Genomic DNA, 24139 nt, shown 5'->3' with positions numbered 1-24139 from the left:
ATCAAATAAAAATTCGGACACATAAAGAAAACATAAATTCACAATTCGAACTTAAAGTTAATCTTTACACGAGCTCGATCAAAGCTGGACTTATACCATCTCTAAATTCATCCACCAATGATTAGGATACACGATCCATATTGATGCTAGATTGTAACTAGGAAAAAACTACATAAAATTAAAATTTGAAAATGATCTAAACTAATTGGCGAACTTTATTTTTGATGGTACAACGTCTCATTTTTCTGACGAGAAATGAAGATTCTATAATTACTCATTTCAGAAAAATTCTTATTTCATTAGCTCAATAAAAACTTTCAGGTGGGGTCGTCGGTTCCTTTTTTTTTTAAGAAAAAAAAATTGTATTAAAAAAGTTTACATAAACTAAATAATATATGATTGATAAACTAAGGATGGTATTAAAAACCTGAAGACTCATTGGGAGTTTTTAGAAAAAAAAAAAAAAAATTCGCTTCAAGCATTTAAATTTCCCCCCAAAAAAAAGTACACCGTGTCCCTTTTTTTCGTATCTATTTGAATATTTTTCAGCGTTGAAGCACCGGATATGCGGTGGTTCTATATACACCCCCCCTATTGCTGAGGACACCCCCCAAAAACCAAAAAAAAAATACCCAAACTAACCTTTAGTGTAATTACCATATTGCCCTTGAAATTTTCTTAGTACACCCCCCCTTCCTCCTCCTCCGTTTCGTTTTGAAAAGAAAAAAAAAAAACACCCCTCAAACCCCCCCTTAAACTCCTCGATCCATTTACATCGTTTAGGCGATCTTTGAAGGAGATTTAAGCCCCATTCGAAGCATGGATAAGCAACTAGTGATTTGGGACGAAGAATCGGCCGCAAAGGTACGTGTTCCACCTTGTTTCGAAAATTTTTTTTTTTCACGGTTCGTGCTCCGTTCGGCACTGGATCGCCGAACAAAAGGCTTCTGTTCGGCTGAACAGTGCCGAACAGAAGCCTTCTGTTCGGCAACCCTCAACCGAACAGAAGCCTTCTGTTCGGCTGCACAGTGCCAGAAGCCTTCAGAAGGCTTCTGTTCGGTTGAGGGTTGCCGAACAGAAGGCTTCTGTTCGGCACTGTTCAGCCGAACAGAAGGCTTCTGTTCGGCGATCCAGTGCCGAACGGAGCACGAACCGTGAAAAAAAAAATGCCGGCGGGGGGGGAGCTACCTCGAGGTGGTCGTGGAGGCGCCGGCGAGGTGCTCGTTGCTCGGGAGATGGCCGGGGAGGTGGTTCCGGGAGAAGCCGGCGAGGTGGTCGGAGATCGGGAGAATGCCGGCGACGAGAGGGAGAAGGGGGAACGGGGGGGGTTTTGGGCGTTGGCGAGGTGCTTTGGGCGGAACAGTTCAAAGGGAGACGGAGGGGGTTTGGCCGCCGGCGAGGTGCTTGAGGCGAGGTTTTTTGGGCGGAAGGGAGAAGCCGGCGGGTGTTTTGGAGGGGAAGAGCGGGGTGGGGGGGGGGTTTGGGGGGTGTAGAGAGCAATTTAGGTGAGGGGGTGGGGAGGGTGGGGGGTAATTTAGGAATTTTTAATTTTTTAGGGGTGTCCTTAGCAAATGGGGGGGTGTAGAGAGTATTTAATTTTTTTTTAATTTTTGGGGGTATCCTGAGCAATAGGGGGGGGGGGGTGTATATAGAACCACCCGATATGCTCGGACATGATGCTTCATCTTTCGGACTCGATTCTTTCGATTATTCCAATATTGCCACCCTGCGTGGGAAGTTCCGCCGCGCCGAACTTTCCGTTCCCATTTCACTTTCGTTTCGGACAGATTTAACGGTCGTTTCAACGAAAACAGAATTTTGTCGTCAATTCATTAAATTTGGATGCAAAAAAGAAAAAAAAATCAAGACCGTTGGCAAGGCCGATCATGAAGACGGAAGTTGATCAATCATGGTTTACCGTCTATGTCTTATTTAAATAATAAATAATTTTATTATAAGAAAAAAAAAATGAAACTAAGAGGATGTATGAGCAAATATTGTATTATGGCTTCCACAGAAAGCACCAATCATCGAAATGTAGGAGGTTGAGTGGATGCCAGCTGTCAAGCTTTGGGGGTTTGTACTGGGGACATGACATCCGAGTCCAACTCCGGCTGCGAATTTTTCCGTCCTAATTTCAACAAAGACACAGTTGATTAGCAATGAAAAAAAATGCGGAAGGCCATCAGGTTCAGAAGAACAGAGGAGGTCACGAAAGATATAGATGGTTTATATACTTCGCAACGAATCCAGAATTAGACAGAATTAGATCACATATCTCTCTCTCTCTCTCTCTCTCTTCCTCTCTCTCACCAACAAATACCCAGAAACAGATTACTTTTCTCCTCTTACCTGAGACAACGGTTTGGAGGAAGAAGAAGAAATGAAGTTGGAACCGAGGAAAGACGGAGTGAGTGGAGGAGGAAATGGAGGAGCTTTCCCGCACCTCCCGCTCGCCTGTTTTGATATGAAGGTATTCATAGCGCCCCTCATAGGCCTCGCCCTTCTCATAGCCATGTGGCAGCTCCAACCCTACGAATCCCTCTTCTGCTCTCGCCTCTCCTCTTGCCCTCTCCCCAACTCCGCTTCCCCACTCTCAAAATCCGAGCTTTCCTCCTCGCTCTCCCCCTCCCCTGTTTCCCCTGTTTCCAATTCCACCCCTGCAACCCCAAAATCTCCCGTTTTCGTTCCTCCTCCCGACCCAAACAAGAGATCTTTCCGGGCCTACGGCAGCGCCGCCGCGCTGTTCGTCCAGATGGGCGCCTATCGCGGCGGCCCCGCCACCTTCGCCGTCGTCGGCCTCGCCTCCAAGCCCACCCACGTCTTCGGCACCCCCTGGTTCAAATGCGAGTGGGTCTCCAACAACCCCTCCGTCACCCCCGTCCGCGCCAAGGCCTACAAGATGCTCCCCGACTGGGGCTACGGCCGCGTCTACACCGTCGTCGTCGTCAACTGCACCTTCCCCTCCAACCCCAACGCCGACAACGCCGGCGGCAAGCTTCTCCTCCACGCCTACTACTCCGCCACCTCTCGCCGCTATGAAAAGTTCGTAGCTTTGGAGGAAGCTCCAGGCTCCTACAACCAATCCCATTACCAGCCACCGTTCCAGTATGAGTATCTCTACTGTGGCTCCCCCTTGTATGGCAATTTGAGTGCTAGCAGGATGAGAGAATGGATGGCCTACCATGCTTACTTCTTTGGTCCCAATTCCCATTTTGTCTTCCACGACGCCGGGGGTGCAGGGCCGGAGGTGAAGGCAGTGCTCGAACCATGGGTGAAAGCTGGGCGATTGACGGTGCAGGACATCCGGGCGCAAGCAGAGTACGATGGCTACTACTACAACCAATTCTTGGTGGTGAATGATTGCTTGCACCGGTATCGGCACGCCGCCAATTGGACCTTCTTCTTCGATGTCGACGAGTACTTGTACCTGCCGGAGGGGCGGACGCTGGCGTCGGTGCTCGACAAGCTCTCGCAGTATACTCAATTCACCATCGTGCAGAATCCCATGTCGAGTAAGCTGTGCGTGCTGGATCTTAATAAGGACTACTCCAAGTGAGCTCTCTACACTGCTGGAAATTTGAGATTTTTAACATTTGATTTTTTTTTTTCCCCTTAGAAACTGGGGAATAGCATTTTTAGTTTGAGATTTGAAGTGTTTTGCATTTTAATGACATTAATCATGCAACAAAATCTGAAGAGTTTATTGAGGGGGTTTATGAATTTCGTGAATTCAAGGACTATCTAAGATTTTTGTTGTTCCCCTTTTTTCTCAAGAAAGAAAAACCTTTAAAAGTTTTGCATCACAAAAGAAGAACAAGAAGAGGAAACTGTCTTATAGGTTACTCTTATTTTTCTTGTATCTGAATTTTGTTTTGTTTTGTGAAGCATTGAAGAAGGATTTTTGGAAATTTGAGGTACCCATCAGGGAGAGAACTTTTTATTTTCCGTTTTTCTTTGATGATCTGAATTATTTGTAAGCTCAAAAACTTCTCCAATGTTAAATCAACTATATTCATGTAATGTTAGGATGTACTCTTGGTAGTTTTTTCGTTTGTATTGATTTCCTTCTGCTGGTTTTATTTGTATAATTAGTTCCATGAATATTTAAAAAATGAACCTCTGTTACCAAAATTCATAGCGTAGGGGTTAGTTGATTTATTCTTATTCTATGTTCGGGTTACGAATAATTAGGGAGAAGTAGTGCTGCAAATCTATGGGCATTTGTCTTCTTCTTGTTCAATTTGTTTCCATTGTGAAGTTATCGTAGGTGATTTCATTAGGTATACTATTTAAGACTGCATTTGTATTTATGAATAAGAGCCTCGCTGTGATCTCCGTGGTATTGATGAATGCTCGTCCTAGCTATATCTTTTTCTCTCTGTATGTTATGGTAGTATTGATTCTTTAGAAATATTCGTGTGTCATGCATATGCACCATATTTATCTTTTTATCATTAGTTGGTATAAAAGTAGCTGGATCAATGTTTGTTTTGTATCATGCTGCATCAGATAGAATATATTGTTGCTAAGAAAGGAGGAGGTGGTTCCTTGTCCCATTTGGATTTTGAAAGCTTTCTTATCTGTGGATATCCAGGGAATGGGGGTTCGAGAAGCTGGTCTTTCGCAATTCGATCACCGGAGTGAGGCGAGACCGTAAATATGCCATTCAGGCAAGGAATGCATTTGCGACTGGCGTTCACATGTCGGAGAATGTCATCGGGAAGACCACCCACAACACAAAGGACATGATCAGATACTACCACTACCACAGTTCCATCAATGTGTTGGGAGAGCCATGCCATGAATTCATGCCTATGCCAGCCAAGGGCAAAGTAACATGGTTTGAGAAGATCCCGTATGTCTACGATGATAATATGAAGCGTATGGCTGAAGTTGTCAAGCAGTTTGAGAAGGAAGCAATTGGATCTATCTGAACATAGCGATCTCCGATGCCATTTGGCTATATGTTTCATCATTCTTTGGGGGTGCCCTAGAGTACTGAATCTTCTCCTGAGTCTGAGCTTCCTTTTTCCTGGTGTTCCGGTGGAGGATCCTGCAAAGAATACTGGGGGGAAAGGGCGTGAAGGATGGGGAAGGAAAAGGAATGCTGGAGGACCCCAGATTTATGTGTAAAGATGCAGTTTTTCTCATACTCCTTAGGTCTGTGGAGATTTCATTTCCCTCTCATGATATGTTCTCTTTAGAGGTTCCATTCTCTTTTCCTCTTTCCCGCTTTAATCTTATACATAATCTTTTCTAGGCTCAATTATATTCTCCCTACACCGTGTTAGATTAATGAAAGACTTTATGTTCAAAATTAAAAGGTGATTCTTTTGACCGATTTGGACTGGTGAATGATTTGGGGAGACCTTTCTCTAATAAAGTTTTCTCAAAAGAGACTCTATGATTTCTAATACATTTTTTCCTCTCCCAGGTTGGTGTCATGTGAACATAATGGGCTCCATAATGGTTAGGAATGGATTGTGGGTTACCTTTGGTGAGAGTGACCTGTGTCTGTTGCTATTAGAATGCCCATCCATAGCTTTTAATATATATATTCCTCAAGATGTGTGGTTGAAGGAGCTCTTTGTCAAGAGAATTAACTTGTTAGCCTTGTACTGGCTAGAGATATAGATGGAAGATGTTTAAAACTGGTGTGGGGCTCCATGAACTCCTCTCCAGCCATTGCCAGTGCTACCTATTGCTCACTTTGTCCTAATTTGTATTAGCTTGTTAGGTGTAGGGCAACCATCTCTTAGTGAGGAAGTCTAGGCTCTCCACACCATGTTCATGTTATAATTTATTATTGCACTATTCCATGTGGCTTGTAGATGCTGCTGCTTAATATCATCAATTAATCCATGGCATGTACCTGTGCCTTCTATAGTCATAACACAAGCATCATATGTAATGTGTATATTATATCATATCTTTAACAAGCATAATGACATTCTTCTCAAAGGAAAATTAGAGTAATGCATGGTTAGTGCTGACATTTAGGTCTGTAAGTCTGTAATTTGTGTTAGTGGTCCTGTTCTGCTTCTAATTGGCTTCAGCCTTCTTTGCTTGTTAAAAGAATACAATTTGTAATGACGTACGATCAAGATTAGGCAGTAAGGTGTCCCCAGAGAATGAGAGGCAGTGACCATTACGCATCTAAAGCCTCGTTCAGTGAAGGTTCCACCTTATTGCCGTGATGCTTCTAATGGTGGGAATCTTGGCGGACTTTGTGGTTATCTCGTATGGGTGATATCAGATATTGAATTGGACTTTTATGCCTGTGGTTCTTTGCTTTGATGATCTTATTTTGTTTGACGCCAGCTATTCTTTGAATGGGTTTGATATCTAGATGCCGGTCTGGCTTCACCTTGCCACATTATTCCAGCTGGAGGGTGGAAGAAATGAATGGCCTTGCTTCATCCTGCCTTGATTGACTCTGGTGTGGTGGAAGTCCAGTTCTTTTTGATATAATTTCTTTTCTGGTACCAAAAAACTCATATCATGGGTCTTGGGGGATTTATGAATTGTGCACTTGAGTGGTAATAGATGCTGCTTCATGTTTCATGGAAAATAAAAAGAATTCGAAATGTATCTGAAAAATTCAATTTCAGGGTTACTCTGCAAATTGTATGCAAAATAATAATAATAATAATAAAGCAGAATGGCCTTGAAGTTTCTTTCCTTTTTGATCCTTGAGTCACCAATTCAAAGGGTAGAATAGATGGAGAGAGAGGCTTAAACTTGCTTTTATGAATTTATTTCCTTAATGGAAAATGGGTTTATAAGACATTTTATGTCTAATTTTTCATTGAAAACAAAAAGAAGCACCTGGTCATACAGTAATGATGCTAAGGCATCAACTTAAGGTACCGATATTCAGTATGTCATAAAAATTCTATCGGTATGGAATTCGGTTTCGAATCAATGAACCTTGCATCAACTTTTTTTTAAAACTGTGTTGGAGAAAATAGTTATTAATTCTACTATACCAAGCCCTCGGAGCCTGTTTCAGTCCATACAAAGCTTTCTCCAATTTGTAAACTTTTTCTTCTTGGCCTTTTACTTCAAATCTGAGGCTGTTCTACATATACCTCCTATTCCAATTTTTCATTAAGAAAAGCGAATTTCACATCAAATTGAAAACCTGCCATTTTTCTTCTGCAAAAAATAGTGAATTCTTTGGAAGTGAATTCACCCCCTCGATCAATACGTAGAGTTTTAATAAAGCATCCACTCTCCTTTTCCACAAAAGCTTTGAAAGTTCTGAAAACAGAAAATGTGTCAGACTTTGCTTTTAAGAATGGGTTCAGGCTATGAAAGAAGAAATGCAAGCCATTGAAAAAAAAAAAAAAAAAGAACGTGGAAGCTAGTTGATCTGCCCCCAGAAAAAGAAGCAATTGGACTCAAGTGGATCTACAAATCCAATACATTTTTCACATGGACATGATTCAGCCGTAGTCATTAATTAGAGAAAGAGACAGGGAAGCTCGAGTCAAGTTTGTTGACAAGAGTGCTCGAGTTTGCCGTGTTCTTTTTTTCCTTTAGAAATTTAGCATAACCTGTGTTGATGCCTGACTCGTTACCAACTCCTAATTTTGGTTGAAATAGCCGACCTAGTATTTCACACTCGCCTAATAATAGGGTGTGACTGAAGAAAGTTTTTTTTTTAAAAAAAAAAAACCATGTTAAATTTAGCATAACCGGGTTTGTCCGACACGTTGACGAACTCCAAATCTTGGTCGAAGTAAGTTGCCAGTTCACACTCCGCATCTTATTGGGATTGCGTTGTTGTTCTTATTTTAGCAAAAGAAATGAGGTTAATCTCCACCTCCTAATCTATACCCACCTCATTCTAGATCCCTAAGTAGGCCAACCAAATGCTTGCAGAACCGAGGCAATTAATTAAATGGGGGGACCAAAGAGGAGTCTGAGGCCACCCAAAATCGAACTCTCCATCTCTTGCTTAGAGAGGCGACAAGAGATGTACTAAAGGGCTTTTTTTAGCCTTTTTTTTTTTGGTAGCAACAGGGCTGTGAGGAGATCTCACTACAGATGTATCAAAGGGTTGATGAAGAAAGCCAACATAGGTGGCTGAAGAACATGAATGCATAAGAATTCAGATGTGGTAGAATAAAGAAGCCTGAGGATGTTGTGAAAAATCCTTGCTATCAATCCAAGTTACTACTGGCTTCAAATCTTCCTTCAAAATAATTTGAGCCCATACCATGCAGCCATTGGAACAGAGTTTATAATTAATTGGAATGATTGAAGCATATAAAACTAGTCAAATGTGATTATGGATAACAAATCCCACCTCGGCAGGGTCGGATTGAACCGAACAATCAAAATTCACTTCGATATAATCTGGAAGATAATCTAGAGGTGGCAAAATATGACCCGACCCGCCAACTCGACCCGTGTTCGACCCGCCATAAACAAGTTTGGGTTTGGCCTAAACAGGTTCGGGTCGTAAACAGGTCGACCCGTTTAACCTGTTTATTAATTGGGTCGGATACGGGTTTTAGATGTCTGACCCGTTTAAACCGTTTAACCCGTTTAACTGTTGGGCAGGTTAAACAGGTTAAACGGGTTAAACAGGTTAGACAGGTCTAAACAGGTTAAACGGGTCTAGACAGGTCTAAACAGGTCGGGTTGGGCAGGTTAAACAGGTCGGGTTGGACAGATTAAACAGGTCTAAACAGGTTAAACGGGTCAGGTTGGGCAAACAGGTTAAACAGGTCGGGTCGGGTTGGGTAAACAGATTACCTATTTATTAAACAGGTTAAACGGGTCGGGTCGGGTTACCTGTTTAATAAACAGGTCAGGTTCAGGTTTGTAATTCCTGACCCGTTTAATAAACAGGTCGGATTCAGATTTATAGTTTTCTGACCCGACCTGTATTTGACCCGACCTGTTTATGCCTGACCCGACCCGATTGCCACCCCTAGGATAATCTCTCGCGGTAAGTGGCAGCCTCAGATGCAAGATCCTTTTAGTTTGAAACCACTTGAACATCTTCTATATTTTGCATACATACTACTATAAGCTAATCTCCTCTGGTGCTATGACATGATTTCGAAAAAAATTTCCTCATTCGTTTCTTTCCATATCTGCTAAAGAACATAGCCCAACAATGATTGATCTTCTGTCATTTGCAATGAAATTAATCGCCTGGTTTTCCATGGAATTCCTAGTTTTGAATTCTCTGCCAAACTGATAATACTCTGCTACATTGAAAAACCTACCATTTGCCTCTTTGATGAGAATTCCTGCAGGGGATACTTTTAAGCCCAGTCCATGATACTTTTAAGCCCAATTTAATATCCAATTGTGTAAGGTACTAGAGTGGATGGGCAAACAGTGACAGCCCATATAGTATTTGGGCCTAAAATGGACCAACACGAATTGCTTTACTCCTTGATGGGTCCATAATGCATATAAAATGAAATAGTTCAGTAATTGTCATTTAAATACTTTATTTATTTTCCTTGACAAGCGGTAGAGTATTTAAATCAAGGCTTTTTTCTGCTGTTAAACTTCGACCACAGGATTACAACAATCTCTATACATTTGAAGAACTTTTGTTACAATTTGACTGCCTTGTTTTGGAATGTTTCAATTTCATTGCTAATTAATAAGAAAAACTAGTATGCAAACCATATAGTAGCATACTTGATATATTTATACCTTTTCACCTTCACCATGAATGTTAATATAGGGTATTATAGCTCATGCTTCTTTAAATTCACAACTAGGGGAGAAAATTTTGACCTGAGACACCGACCATCTCTAAGTATTACAAGGTATTCAGACGATTGTTTGATGGTCGGACTAATCCATTCCAATTAGACACATTCTACTTGGCTAATTTCGAGATATAAATTTATTTTTTTTACTTGACAAATTGGGTAAATTTCATGGAATTTATAAAATTTATTTGTTAAAGAATCTACTTTATCTTCTCGAATCTTCTTTTTTAATAAATAATACCTGCTAAAATAGCTAGAATAAACAACTTGAAGATAATATAAAGTCGATTCTACTTAATCCTGAACACAACATAGTTAATGTTTGAGAGGTTTGGCCACAAGGCCCACATGTTGGAATGCCATGGCTCATCATTATCCAGAATGCCTACTGCATAAAATTTTCCCATCCTCATATATGTTCATATATCCTAAAAAGCATCCTATCCTTGTCCAATGCCCTTTGATTGTTGAAGATTGTGACCCTTGGTCCACTAATACATTTCTAGTGGAACCATGGAAGTACAATAGTCAAATCGTGATGACAAAATATTTGGCTTCTTTATTGTCTATTCCGGCCAGGCAAATCTTCTCTGGATTGCTGAGATATATATATATATATATATATATATATATATATATATATATATATATATATATATATATATATATATATATATATATATATATATATATATATATATATATATATATATATAAGTCACATAAGTAAAAGTCCAGCCATTAAAAGAAAATATCTCTTGTTTTGTCTTCCTTCATACATTTTCAAAAACTAATAACATATGTCTTACCTTGAAAATAAAAAATATTTTAAAAAAATACTAAGATATGTAATATGTGACATACTGGCCTGCTTTGCTTTATAATATTTTTGATAAACCCTAAACCTTGTTGCTAAAATAATCTACGTGCGAAAAAATAAAGAGTTTAAAAAACAACAACAACTACAGCAACAACAAAAAAAAGACACGTACCTTGCTTTATCAACTCTAAGTATTATATAATAGTACAGTTTATTAAAATATATATGTTAGAATTTTATAATATATAATTCATAAATTCTAGTTATTCAAAAATTTATATTATTTCATATTTTTATTTTGTTTTTATAAGTTTCAAAGACGCTTCTTTTTGAAACTTCTCTAAAGAAGAGTTGGGTGGAAGGATATCCTCAAAGTATCATATCCTGGTAAGCAAGTTATAATAATATTTTTTTTATTTTTTTTTCCCCACATAAGTGGGGTGACCATGAATTGGCAATTGAATAAGGAAAATGATCCCATGCCCCCCCGGACCTTGTATCGAGTGCACTAATTGGAAGACCTTGCTGCAGTTCAAATATTGAGACAAGTGCCTTTAGAGGTTTTTCGTGCCAACTCCTTGCTACTCTATACCAATCACAGGCAAATTATTTTAGAAGATGCACAGGATTCTGCAAATAGATTTTTGGAGGAGGCTTAAGGGAGTAGGAGGAAGAGGAATAAACAAAGACAAGTTACACAAGTGAGGTAAGCTTGGTGGAAAACATTCTCTTTAATAAAATTGGGGGAAAGGGGCTTCCTTACTTTATTATTTGTCAAAAAAGTTGACCAGAAAATGAGGGAGCAAAGCTTTATTTCTGGTTGATTCCTCCACTCATTCTAAAGTTTTCTTAGAGTGAGATTGCTGTGAAAGGAGAGGACATAGGCCATCCCCATTGTGCTCCATAATTGCAAGAGAATGGACATGCGATCAGTGGAAAGAGAATGGACACGAGATGAGTAGGTGATTAATTATTTTGAGGTTGACTGAACTAAGGGAACAGTCGAAAGCTTGTCTCCATCTGCTTTAGTTTAGTATCTCTCCCGTGCGAACTTTGATCTTTTAAGTTCAGCAACATAAAGATTGTTATGTTTTTGGAACAATCGATTTTTACGATACAAATGCAAGAGGACAAATCATCCCTCCATCATTTAGATACACAGAGAATGACTTGATTGAGAGAATTTAGGTGCTCCATCATTGCCAAATGGAGTTGTCCTTGTGATTGTTGGGGTGGATGAGGAAGAAAAGCATGGAAGGATGACCACACATTTTGCTAACAAGTTCTTGATAGCATCTCATCTTTCCTTCCATGTATATCTAACTTCATCCAGCAAGGTGGTAAATATAAATGATGGTTGGTTTATTTTGGAACATCCAAGAATCTCCTAAAGTATGTAAGTTAGAAAAGAACTCTGCCCTTAATCAGGCTTCGAAATGTTTCCATACATAGCAAATTCCCCCACAAAATCTACTGAAAAAATCTCTTATGTTCTTTTCAATGAAATAGGTTGCAGGTTGGAAAGCTATTTCCATCTACTTTTTGAATGGATACCTGTTTCTATCTACAAAATGTGATGAAGAAATATTAGTGCCTACTTGAGCTTGGATATTAAGGAAACTTTCCATTACTGATTGGTTATTTAGCAGTATTTTTTTGTCTTGCCTTTAAAACTAGGGATACAAAGATTTTCAATCATAAAAAAAAAAACTAGGGATACAACTTGGACAAGTTACATGAGGGTAAATATAAAAATCTCAACAAGTTGACTCATAAGCTCACATCACATAATTCTTCTTCAATATGAGTCAAGCCTATACAAAACCTTACATAAGCTCTGCTAAACCTATCTTGTTAACATCCTTGGTTAAGGACCAACTTGAACCCAATTGGAGAAATAATGTGTATAACTTAAATAAAAAAACAAAAAATAATTAAAATGTGCCCCAAAAAAGAAATCCAACCAGAATTCCAATCCAAGCACAGCTGAAATACCTAGCCATTAGTTCAACTCGACCCAAGCTACTCATTTCTTTTGGATTAGACCCGCTCAAGTTGCACCATAGAGGCAAAGATGTTGGGTTAAATACCCCGCTCCGGAGATTGAGCTGAAGGCAGCATGGGCAGGGCTGGACTATGCTCGGCATGTGTTGCGGGCTAGAACTGTAGAACAGTCATCCTTGAGAGTGATTCATCTACGGCGATCAACTGGATCTTTGCAGAGTTCGGTAGCATGGGAGAATTCCATTCTCTGCTTCAAGACATTCAAGCTATAGTAGACAATGAGGTGGCATTCCTAGTCAAGCATGCATGTCTTTAGAGAGGCAAATTGGGTTGTGGATTGAGTGGCCTCCTTCGTTGCAGACCATTTAGAGGAGGCTCTGTGGGTTGGAAAGAGGTAGTTGCTAAGAGCTCTCTATGATGTGTTGTCTTTTAATTTTTTTTGGATATATCCGTATCAAGTATGGATGAATCGTCCATTTTAGCGCTAAAAAAAAAAGAAAAAAAAGAAAAGCCCACCGCCCCCATCCAGATTGGTCCGACCGCGGTGGGGTAAACGCGGGTATTCCCTTCGACACGTACCTCCATCACCTGTGGGCTTCCATACGTGTGAGGGCCACACATGAGAGGCGGAGAGGCCCTGTGGATGATGTAGCCGGCCACGAAGTCGTCGCCGCCGCCACACAAAAAAAGCGGCGACATGGACGTCACGGCTGCCGACTCCTTCCGTTATGTCCGACGGTCCCGTGCTCTAACGCCGTTTCCTCGTCAAGTGGACTCCCAGGCCTTTTGCCGATTTATTTCCAACTCGTCGAGTTGCCGATGATGTGAGGTTTTGGCTGGCGTGGTCATACATGATAGATGAGCCGCAAAAGGATTGGATTGCAGTGTAATCTATTGCATAGATGAGTGTTTTCTTTTTTTTAAAAAAAAAATCTAGTCTAGAGATTTTCGAGGAAGTTTTCTGCTTTGATTCTCCAATCTATTTGGTCGACATTGTAGATTTTGTGGAGGACGAATGTCACCAGAAACTTCCACTACTCACGCAAGTCATAGTTTTCAATTCCAACTTGAAGTCTGGCCATTATAACTCTATTTCAGTTTAATATTGCTTTTGAGTATGAAAAATTGATGATGCTTAGCAAAAATTGCCAATTTGTGATATGAGGTGGACTTTGAGATTTTGTTAATAATGCGGGGTAGCCTAAATCCATAGTGTATCATGCATCACACTTGGTTTTACTATGGAAATAAAGTTTGAATTGTTGTACAAATTTAAACCAAGAGTTGCAACCTTTCTACATAGCCATGCTAATCAATTTTACAAATGCTTGAAAACATCAAGTTATTGCATTCAAGTTGGAGATTACAAGAGTATTTCTTATGAGGTCATCAAACAAGGATAATGGAGAGGCTAATGTATTTCTAATAATACATTTCTTGAGAAATATATTTCTAATACTATTTATGGATGATAACTTTTTTCTCTTTCTCCAAATAATTTGGTGGAGCTAGCTTTCTTTAATCTAGTCACATTTTCTCAAAATGGAGGTTGTATATTTATTGGCAAAAATATGTACCTATATTAATTACTTTTAAAAATTTTTCTTAGATCCTTCAAAATCATGGTCAGGTTTTAATATCCTTCTCAAAATTTAATTTCTCTAACCTAGACAAGTCATTTCCAAATAAATCTGTGGGTATAATTTGCATATAATTAATTTGCTAGCAAGTCACAGACTACTACTGACCTATTCATATTAGAGAAATTAAAATCTCCAGATGCAACACTAACAGAGGGGGTTGAGGAAGATGCAAGTGTGGCTCCTTGGCCATGTTTTGATTTATATGTTCAGCATGCAGGAGACCTCCAAAAGAATAAGAGTACTAGAAAAGGAGAGAAATATAATAAAATTCACCATATCTATGTTTTTATAGAAGTGATGGTTACATTTCCAATGTTCATAAAAAAATAATACTCATCTTGGCACTTAAATTATGGATCAAATTTATTTTAAAAGACATTAGCATTAATGTTTGTTTTCTGGTGTACTAAAGAAGAATCAAGCTAACCCTCCTTGAGTTTTGGTTGGTTGATCTATCAATTTTCTTAGAGACCATCTTCCTTTCACTGTTTATTTTAATACGCAAATTATTCTCATCATATATATTCTCAATGGTACCAAAATCTCAAGAAGTCAACTTAGTTAAATAAAAAAGAAGTTACTTTCTTTATTGTCTTATAAAACTATTATGTTTGACATAATTTGAATGATGTACTATATTCGGTAGTAGGGGAAGTCGTCCTTGAGGAGCATTTCAAAGTTCGGGTACCTTAATTTAAATATGTTAATGGCCAATCAGGTATCACTCAAGAGATTTGCTTGCAGAAAGATAGTTTTCTCGCACCTAAGCAATAGAGGCATGAAAGGTAGACTCATTTTATGTTTAAAACTCCTGAAAAAAATATGCATCATTAGCTGAACTAAGAGAACAAAAGATCAACTATCATAAAACTGGTCAAGGCATGGCCCCTTTCAACAATGAAATTTGCAGCCATGAGGTAATGAGCGCATTATTTAGTATTTTTTATGTTTAGATAATATGATTATCCTCAGCATCCTCATCCTCTTTGCACTCGAATTAGAGTTAACATTTCTTCTATGCTAGCTAAGCGAACATAGGCTAGTATTTTCCTTTCTTTTCTTTTCTTTTCTTTTCTTCCCTCATATGATAGTCTTCAAGCCTTTCCTTAAAAAAGAAAAGTCTTCAATCCTTTGTTTTGGGTAGCCATGAGGATATACTCTTAACTGTATTGAGAATGTACTTTAGCATCCATATACTAATACTACTTAATCCAATCCTTATTGATGATCATTTAATTTATGTTAAAAAAAAATAGATCACTCAACTTCAGACTCCAAATTCATCATATCAATTCAAGCTTAACTCTTTGAGAGTATCTTATTTTATTTTCTGTTCAAATTAATTAGCAGTTTTATGATGCTAGGTATCCCAACCCCATGAAAGGTTAAGAATATACACAATCATGATTCTTCACCAAAAATTATTTTGTTATGCCCGATACTTATTGTCCTAGATTCCCATCAATATTTCGTAGAATAAATACAGATAACATTTCCTTAGAATTAGGCGCAATCACATTCAATAATGGCAATATTCCTTTTTCTTGCTGAACTAATCATATGAAGTATAACTTTAGTTATTTTTTGTCCAACTAAGTGCTTTTAATTATTTTGATATAAATTTCATGGAAAAGGCAAAGTTTGTTCTTTTCAAACATTAAAAGTGGTTTGAACTGTGGGGCCACACTCTTAGGTAAGTAGCACATTTCTCCGAAAAAATCTAGGGTATTAAAACAAAAATGGTCTGTGAATTGCATTATAAAAGCATATATATCAATTTCTTGGGAACAGTTGTCTATCTTATAGGTTAGAGGAAACTAATGAAAAAATTGTAGCTATGTTAAGGTTCAGATATTGGTAAGTTAAAAAAGTCAGGAGTAATCTTCTAGAAATTATCTTTACGCAAAAATATGATAGTATAAGAGAGATAATGCATCTTGTGAATAACGCACAATCAACTTAACATGTAACTTTGAATGAGCAAATGACAAAACTTATGCATAATGATATTCTAATTAACTGATCTCATGAATATACTTTTAGCTAAATGCTTCATGAACATATATTTTAAAATTCATGATGAATTTTATTGGTATTTAACTAGAAAGTCAACTAATATCAATTTCACACAAATCTTAGTCCACAAGTATAATGATCTGATCAAGTAATCTCCCTTCTCTCTTGCCTTGTAGAATAACAAAACCCTAGCCAATTACCACAAGTACCAAGTAACATCAATTAAACCATCTCCCAACAAAATTCCAAGATTAAATTATTTACTTGAAAAAGGAAAAGGAAAATCAAAAGACAACCAAAGGTAGCATGTCCGTAGTATATCATGAGATGATACAGTTCAGGGAAGCACTAAATCTGAGAAAATCGCCGAGGATTCGCCGATTAGATTTTTCCTTTTAACCCATGACCGTCGCCTTCGTAATAACCCATCAAAAAATCCACTAAACCACAGTTTTTTATTTAATCAAACACTCATGAATAGTATTGACATCGCCCACTCTGTCTCTTGGCCTTTTTAATCACCCCATCGGACGGTCCACAATTCCCTAGGCCGAATCTAATTCGCTGTCCTCCGTCGATAGAACCGCCGGCTAAAATCGTCGGCACGTCTGCGTTTTTTAATCAATCTGCCGTATATATCTCTCCAAGCCTTCCCCTCTCCCATGTTAAACTCTTCTCTCGCCACTCTTTCTCTCTGTCTCTCTGCTCTCTTCTTTGCTTCCTTTCCTCTCCCCGGCGAGCTTTCCGGCGATTACCGGCGGCGCTTCGGCCCCTGAGGTAACACTCGATGCCGAATAAGCCCCAATCTTCCATTTTTCTGTTGGTGTTTTGGTGAGAAAGAAGCCACTTTGGGATTTGCTCTGCTTTGTTGTCAGCTCTGGAGTTCCTTGCAACTGGACGAGCTGGCGATCGAGAACCACCAGAAGATCGGCTTCGTGGGGATCAAGCAGAAGAAAGTGATGGTAAAGTTTCGATCTTTTTGTGTTTTGTTTGCTAAAGATGGGAACTTTGGGGCTGGGTTTTGATCTGGAGATGGGGGTTTGGGAGCAGGTGGGTCCTATGATACGGCGGGGGAATGAGAACAATGCTCCGCCATGGCTGAGGCCTCTTCTGAAGGCGAGCTTCTTCATTCCGTGCGAGGTTCATGGCGATTCCAACAAGAGCGAATGCAATATGTACTGCTTGGATTGCATGGGGCGAGCTCTCTGTTCCTATTGCCTCGGCAACCACAGGGACCACCACGTTGTCCAGGTATTCGTTCTTATTCTTCTGACAGAAATCTATGAAGAAATCGAGAAAAGAAGTGATTTTGAGTGATTTGTTTTTGGCCGTTTTTCGGTGTTTTTCTTCTAGATTCGGAGGTCTTCGTACCACAATGTGATCAGGGTGTCGGAGGTGTCGAAGTTTATCGACATCTCCTGCGTCCAGACCTACATTATAAACAGCGCCAAGATCGTCTTCCTAAACGAGAGGCCGCAGCCGAGGCCCGGGAAGGGGGTGACCAACACCTGCGAGATTTGCTGCCGGAGTCTCCTCGATTCCTTCCGGTTCTGCTCCCTTGGTTGCAAGGTCTGCCTCCTTTATCCCTCCTCTTCCCTCTCCCAAAGGTCTAATTCCCAGCTTTTTTCTTGCCTCTGGAGTGGTTTAATAGAAGTTTTCGCCCGTTTTCCTTCACAAAAATGGCACTTTTTTCTCAGCTTTTTGATTTGGAATCGAGTTTTTTTTTTCTCCTCTATTTTCATTTCTTTTTCTGTTGTTATTAGCCATTATTTTTAAGGATTTCAGGTTTTTAAGCGAGACTCGTTGCTCCGTAGATCATTTTTGAGAGAAATCATTGTTTTATAGTCATCCTCTTAAACTGAACTGTAAAAAGATGTCATTTGATGCAATTATGCAATGCCCACTTTGATCATTTTTTAGCTTTTGCTTAATATTTTTTGATAGATGAAATAGGTTTCTTAATTGGGGAGGGATGAGTTTGGTATTTGACGTTATTAGACATTATTCTGAAAGATTTCAGATTTCTATGAGCAAGACTCGTTGCTCCAGAAGTTTTTTTTCAATTTATTTTTAAGTTTATTCTCTTAAACTGAATTGTAAAAATAAAAAATATTTGAAGCAATTGCGCAATACCCACTTTGATTTTTTTTTTTTTGAGCATTCAAACGCGCAAAATTATCTTATTAGAAAATCAACCTTTTCTTCTCAGTTTTCGGCTTTGTATTTCTTCATAGATGAAATGAATTTCTTAATTAGAGAGAGAGAGAGAGAGAGATTGAGCCCTTATTTCAAGTTCTTAAGCATTAACCTGAAAGATTTCAGGTTTCTAAGCATGACCTGTTTCTTATTAATTGGTTATATATATTTTGTGGTCTTCCATTATTTGAATTAAAGTAAAAGTGTTCTTTGAAGCATTTAGCGCAAAGCCCACCTGGGTTTTTTCCCGTTTCTCTCTCGGTTTATGATGTTTCTAAGCGAAACCAATCTCCTCCTTGGTGTCTTCTCTCTCCCCTCCCGCTCTGTTCTCAGTGTCACTGCATAAAAAGGTCTCTTTTTTTCTCTCTCTTCTCAGCTTGGAGGCATGAAGAGAGACCCGGAGCTGACCTTCGCCCTGCGTCCCAAACCGAACCGGGAATTGCTCCGTGGATCAGAGTCGGACGAGTCATCGACACCCCGGAAGCTCCGAAAAACGCAGGCGTTCGGCCGAGCCATCGAAGTCCCGGCGAACCCATCGGATGACGAGGCCGGCAATGCCACCGGCAGCATTTCTCCGGGGACCCCTCCCATCATCAACTACCGGACTTCCAGAAGAAAGGGTATTCCCCACCGAGCTCCATTCTAAAGATTAAATGAAAATTCTAGAAAAATAAAGCTCGACAACTGTGAAAAAATGGTGCAATAATAATAAGATCGATAGGAGCCTACAAAGTTTGTAGAAAGAAAAAAGACTGGATACAGTACTGAATAAATGTGGAAAGAGACACCTAGCACATATAGGGCAAAGCCAATGGAGAAAGAAGCAAAGATACATAGGAAGTTAAAAGGAAGGAAAAACCTATCTTTTCTCCTTTTTCTTTTTTGTTGTAAATATAGTTAGAATGCAGTGCTCTCTCTGTTTCTCTCTCTCTCTCTCTCTCTCTCTCACACCTAAGCTTTATACATGGAGTGTGTTAGTTTTTTCCTATGCTTTTATTTTCTTCATTTGCTATACATATATGTATATATGTGTGTATATATATATATATATATATATGTATATATGTATATATATATATGTACATATATATATGTATGTATATATATATATATATACATATATACATATATACATATATATATATATATATATATACACACACACACACATATATATATATATATATATATATATATATATATATATATATATATATATATATTCTTTTATTATTAGCAGCCTTAGCACTATGTCCTTTTGTACGTGCAGTTGGTTTGTGTAAATGGAAAACCTTTGAGATGGACTTAATCTAATCTCTTTATGGTGCCTGTCATGCATGTATGGTATTTATCATGCTCTCCATATCTGCATTTATGTAGCATTTAACTCCTGCGTTTTCATGCATGCATCTGGGGCTTTTTTAAAGGAAATAATTAAGATGATAGTGGATGGTACAAATTGACTCCCTGCAGGGTGCATTAATTAAGTGTACGCTCAGCGTTTCTTTTGATCTCCCCTGCTCTCTAAGCCGGTGAACCAATCCAACCGCAAAACAGCACGCACAAAAACATAAAAAAGAAGAAAAAAAATACATGTTACATGCAGGTTTTTATGCGTTACTTCACGGTTAGACCAGTTCACTAAGTCCGCAGTAAATTTGATCCAACAAAATTTTATCTAAAACAGATGGTCGGCCTGCACTAATTTTAGTAATGCTGCTATTATTTAGCTGGCTCTTTGGTAAAAACTATAACGTGAGTGCCTAAAAATACCCATTTGTGCATACTTGGGATGGACGTGTACTCTGATGTTAATGCTCTAAGATGTTCGATCATGTTAGCACAAGCATCGACATGTTTTACCATCAATGTTGCTGCATCGGACCATCAATTGGTTTGATAGTTAGTTAATCTTCTTCTGAATCGACAACATTGTCTATTCCTTTGATCAAAAGCTGCATATTTTTATGCCTATAATGTGAGAAAACTTTTGTCTATCAAGTTTGGTAAAGAAAGAAGGTGGTGATCGTGGTTTGCAAGATTTGGAGTGTGCGAGCGTTGGATTGAGTCCTAACCTAATGGCTCGATTGGACTCATACCCGAATGTAGCAGTTGGTTGGTTAGTTGGTCATGGACAGAGTGTATATAACTGAATAATGTAATAGTCATCAACCGTCAGGATCGGGGGCATCGCATCTAGCATCAACTTGGTCGACACGCCAACGCCACGAGTCGAGTGATAGGGACCTCCACCTTGAGTTGCTCCTCTCCATCGCTTTCCTTCCCCTCCCTCCCTCCAAAGGTAGAGCCGTGAGGAATCGTGATATCTCCAAAGGCCTCAGCTTTCTTTTCCATCCCTTTCCATTCTTATCTTATGCTGCTTTAATACTGTCATTAAGCTTCCAATCTCCAAATAAGATACAATACACATGCATGTCAAGGGGCGTGGCAAGCATATTTTTTATAACACCCCATCTAGGGGCTGATGAGATGAGATCGGATTAGAATATTATGTTGGATTAGGAAATGGGCTTAGGACTAAAGGTGAAGGGGTGGGTGGGATTAGATTAATGAGGGGTCCGTGATGGCCCCAAAAGCAACGGCGGGTGTGAGAGCTAAATTTCCCATTTGGGGCTTGGCTGACACCAGAGGTGTCGTTCTCACCATATCACATCATGACACGTGGATATGGGTGTCGACATTTTGCACTGTTGAACTAGTCTTCATTATCCTTTATCCAGAGAAAGGCCACCTTTCGTCTAGATAATGGCATCTTTATTCCTCTATTCTTCTCCTAGTTTCTATGTTAACTTTTTTTAAGAAGAAATTAGAATTAGCTTTCTACACGTGCAATTCACATGCTCGATCCAAAGGACGGTATGGTAAGTGCCGAGACATATATTCATACACTAATTTATTTCTGCAGTTTTTGCTTCTTCTAGTAGTTAACATTAGAAAAATTTACATACATATGTCCATATACACTCGAAGAAATCGGGCAACATATTCATCTTTTTCTTTTATTAATGTATGTAATTTGCTTCTAGCATCCTGATTGTTTCTTTCTTTTCCTGAATCATTGTCACAATACTATATCAAGAATCTGGTAAAAGAATATAGTTCAATGTTCTTATAATTAGAATTAGGAGAAAGGACAATGCTAAATTAATGTACAGCCTTATCTTAAACAATCAGGACTAATGTTTTAATGGCGGAAATCTTTGGTGGTGCAGGAGCCTCCATGGGAGGCATGTGAGATGCACATCTAATTTCAATCATTTAGATCTTCAGTTCTGTCGGTGTAGATTTTATGTTACTTTCAACATTGGCATTCTCTTAGATTTAAGGATAAAAGTTCTCTCTTTTATCTACCCATCCTCAGATTCATGAGTTGGGAGTTCTTTAAACCCACCTACCCCAGCTTAGGCGTGCTTGAAAGCATTCGAGAGAAAGAAACAAAGGTTTCCGAGTCATGGAAATGAAAAACTAGAAATAGTCCAACATTTCCCTTTCGTTCATTCATCACATAAGATGTCATCTCTCATCCCTCTTTCACATAAGCTTTTCTTTTTTTTAATTCTTTCCTCCATTCGTCGTCCGTTATCGCAGAAGGCGGCGGCAGACGTGTGAGTGACACGAGTAAGCTCAGACAACCTGTGGCGAGAGGCGCACGTGTTGACTTCGCATGGGCCCCCGGTTGGTCGGTTGGTGAATTTAACGGAATCTGTGGCGAAAAATTTTCTGGGGGAGGTGGGAGTTGGTGTGCACACACGCGTCATGTACTAGATCGCGCGTGTCGGAAGGAACCATCTTCGGGACTCACGCCGTTTGGCTTCTTCTAAAAATCCAAGTGACTAAACTCGCGAGACGTGGCAAGATGCTGTCACGTGACTCAGCACGAGATGCTGACGGTGCCGTGCTCAGGTGCCGCCTTCGATGTTTGCCACGGACGCAAGCACGGCTTCTAATCTTTCACCAGCATGGCTCGAATACAGAGAGCAGAACAATTTGGCTCAGCATTCTGATAGCTACGTGTGGGACAAATACAAGGTTGCTCCTCTTTCTTATCATCTTGTTTTATTTTTTAACTTTCCCAGATTTTTTCGTACTATGATTCATCCACATATCAAAAAAAAAAGAGAGAAAAATTTGTGACTCAAATATCTCCCTTTCCTGTACCAAAAAAAATATCTCCCTTTCCCTATCTTTCACCATTCTTTCGGTGTGTCATCCCTCTTTGACCCTTCTGTAAGCCTTCTACTAGAATTCCAATTGTAACCTTGACTAATCCATAGAGAAACTGCCCTCTAGGGCCTCTACCTATTCTCCTATGGTGGAGTTCATCTTTCCATTCCCTCTCCTTTCAGTTGAGTGCTTTCTATCCGAATGGATAAATTCTTCTTGCTGATCTCGTTCAACGAAGAAAGAGAGATGCAGCTCTCACCAAGAGTTCAATGGGGATGGTTGTGCTTCGCCTCTTTGGGTTAATGAAATATTGCAAAGCTAATTATTTTTTTTGATAAATGGATGAATTAAAAATTAATGGCCTTTAAAAAATAAAGTTGAATAGCAGCATTACCACCCTATTTAATATTAAAAAATACCGAGAAAGAAATTGAGTTTATTTTTTTATTATTAAGCCTGACTATAGTTTGGCTACCCTTATCATATATAGCAGGCCAACCCTAAGTAACCCAAAGCATTGGTACAATCCGTAAGTATGAAATGGTAATTGGTGTACATGGATTCTTAATAAACTCTGAGGTAAGTTTGTCACCTCCTCCATCATTGTGTGAGAGAAAGAAAAGAAAATCCTTCCTTCGGTCCGAGGTTAGAAACCCCAATTTCATGAACTCAAATGCAGAAATTCATTCAGTAGGATTAGAATATTTTGGTTCAAAAGGGGATTGCAGCTGTACCTATATTATGTTATAGAAGTTTACCACTATTCTTAAATTTCTGATTGGTGTTGGAGTATTCGTTGTTGTCATTCCCCTCTATTTTTTTGGCATCATATCATTGGATATTTTGATTATAGTTTTAAAGACTTTGTGGGAATGAGCATGAAAGATATCTGACAAGTATAGTGGTCCTTTTTTATGCAAGTGGAATAGATTAAATTTTAAGGTGATCAGCCTTCCATGAACAAGATGTAAAGTGTCCCCTGTGGCTGTGAGGCCCTCCAGCTATTGAACTTCCTCCATTTCCCTTTCATTTAGGCACTCGATCTTGTTAATACTTAATTAAGATCCATAATAAAATAATCTCTTTCTCTCTCTCTCTCTCTCTATCTATCTATCTATCTTTCTAGCATGTCATGTGATACAATTTCTATATGTATTGATTGCAAAGCGGCAACCACGGAGTGTTGAAATGGTAGAGCTAAAAATAACGAGGCAGCAAAGTAGGTGGATGAGTGCAGGGTTTAGGGGAGCAATGTGAGCTTAATGTTAATAAATATATTTTTTAATAAAAGAAGCAAAATTGATGCACATGAACCAACGCTTCAATTTTTTATGGGTTTTAAATAGGATTTGAGTGGAGTCCAGGATCATCTATAGTGCCAGCCCTTGGAGTTTGCTACAGCAGGTACTCATTAGATTAGGTCTCAGTTTTGACTCCTAGCTCTAAGTGTCACGCCGTTGATCCTACTTCACGAGCTAGGGTCATAGTAACTGCAGCATACTTAAAAAAAAAATTTTCTACAA

The 24139-nt window shown here is 39.1% G+C and overlaps 2 protein-coding genes across 2 annotated transcripts; both read left to right on the top strand.

Moving 5' to 3' along the window:
* Positions 1–1674: 1674 nt before the first annotated feature.
* LOC120103646 (galactan beta-1,4-galactosyltransferase GALS1-like) lies at positions 1675–5342 on the top strand. Its single transcript, XM_039131416.3, has 2 exons — positions 1675–3555; positions 4598–5342. Exons 1-2 carry the CDS (start codon positions 2384–2386, stop codon positions 4935–4937), a joined length of 1512 nt encoding a protein of 503 aa, XP_038987344.3. The 5' UTR covers positions 1675–2383; the 3' UTR covers positions 4938–5342.
* Positions 5343–16874: 11532 nt separating this feature from the next.
* LOC103713875 (protein RGF1 INDUCIBLE TRANSCRIPTION FACTOR 1) lies at positions 16875–19358 on the top strand. The gene is made up of 5 exons (XM_008800924.6): positions 16875–17012; positions 17111–17197; positions 17286–17486; positions 17589–17804; positions 18808–19358. The coding sequence occupies exons 2-5, from the start codon at positions 17195–17197 to the stop codon at positions 19075–19077; spliced, it is 690 nt and encodes a 229-aa protein (XP_008799146.1). The 5' UTR covers positions 16875–17012; positions 17111–17194; the 3' UTR covers positions 19078–19358.
* The last annotated feature ends 4781 nt before the right edge of the window (positions 19359–24139 follow it).

The sequence above is a fragment of the Phoenix dactylifera genome, chromosome 18, assembly GCF_051530095.1.
Source record: "Phoenix dactylifera cultivar Ajwa chromosome 18, Ajwa_hap1_PhDact_Kaust_v1.1, whole genome shotgun sequence".
Classification (NCBI taxonomy): Eukaryota; Viridiplantae; Streptophyta; class Magnoliopsida; order Arecales; family Arecaceae; genus Phoenix; species Phoenix dactylifera.
Note: the sequence above shows the minus strand (reverse complement) of the source record. Positions and strands in the feature narration are given on the sequence as shown.

Excerpts from the sequence above, each read along its gene's own strand:
- LOC120103646 (XM_039131416.3), top strand. The coding sequence starts at position 2,384 with ATGAAGTTGGAACCGAGGAAAGACGGAGTGAGTGGAGGAGGAAATGGA. Across the intron at positions 3,556-4,597 it reads CTTAATAAGGACTACTCCAA|GGAATGGGGGTTCGAGAAGC; the intron begins GTGAGCTCTCTA and ends GTGGATATCCAG.
- LOC103713875 (XM_008800924.6), top strand. Across the intron at positions 17,487-17,588 it reads GGGACCACCACGTTGTCCAG|ATTCGGAGGTCTTCGTACCA; the intron begins GTATTCGTTCTT and ends TTTTTCTTCTAG. Across the intron at positions 17,805-18,807 it reads TCTGCTCCCTTGGTTGCAAG|CTTGGAGGCATGAAGAGAGA; the intron begins GTCTGCCTCCTT and ends CTCTCTTCTCAG.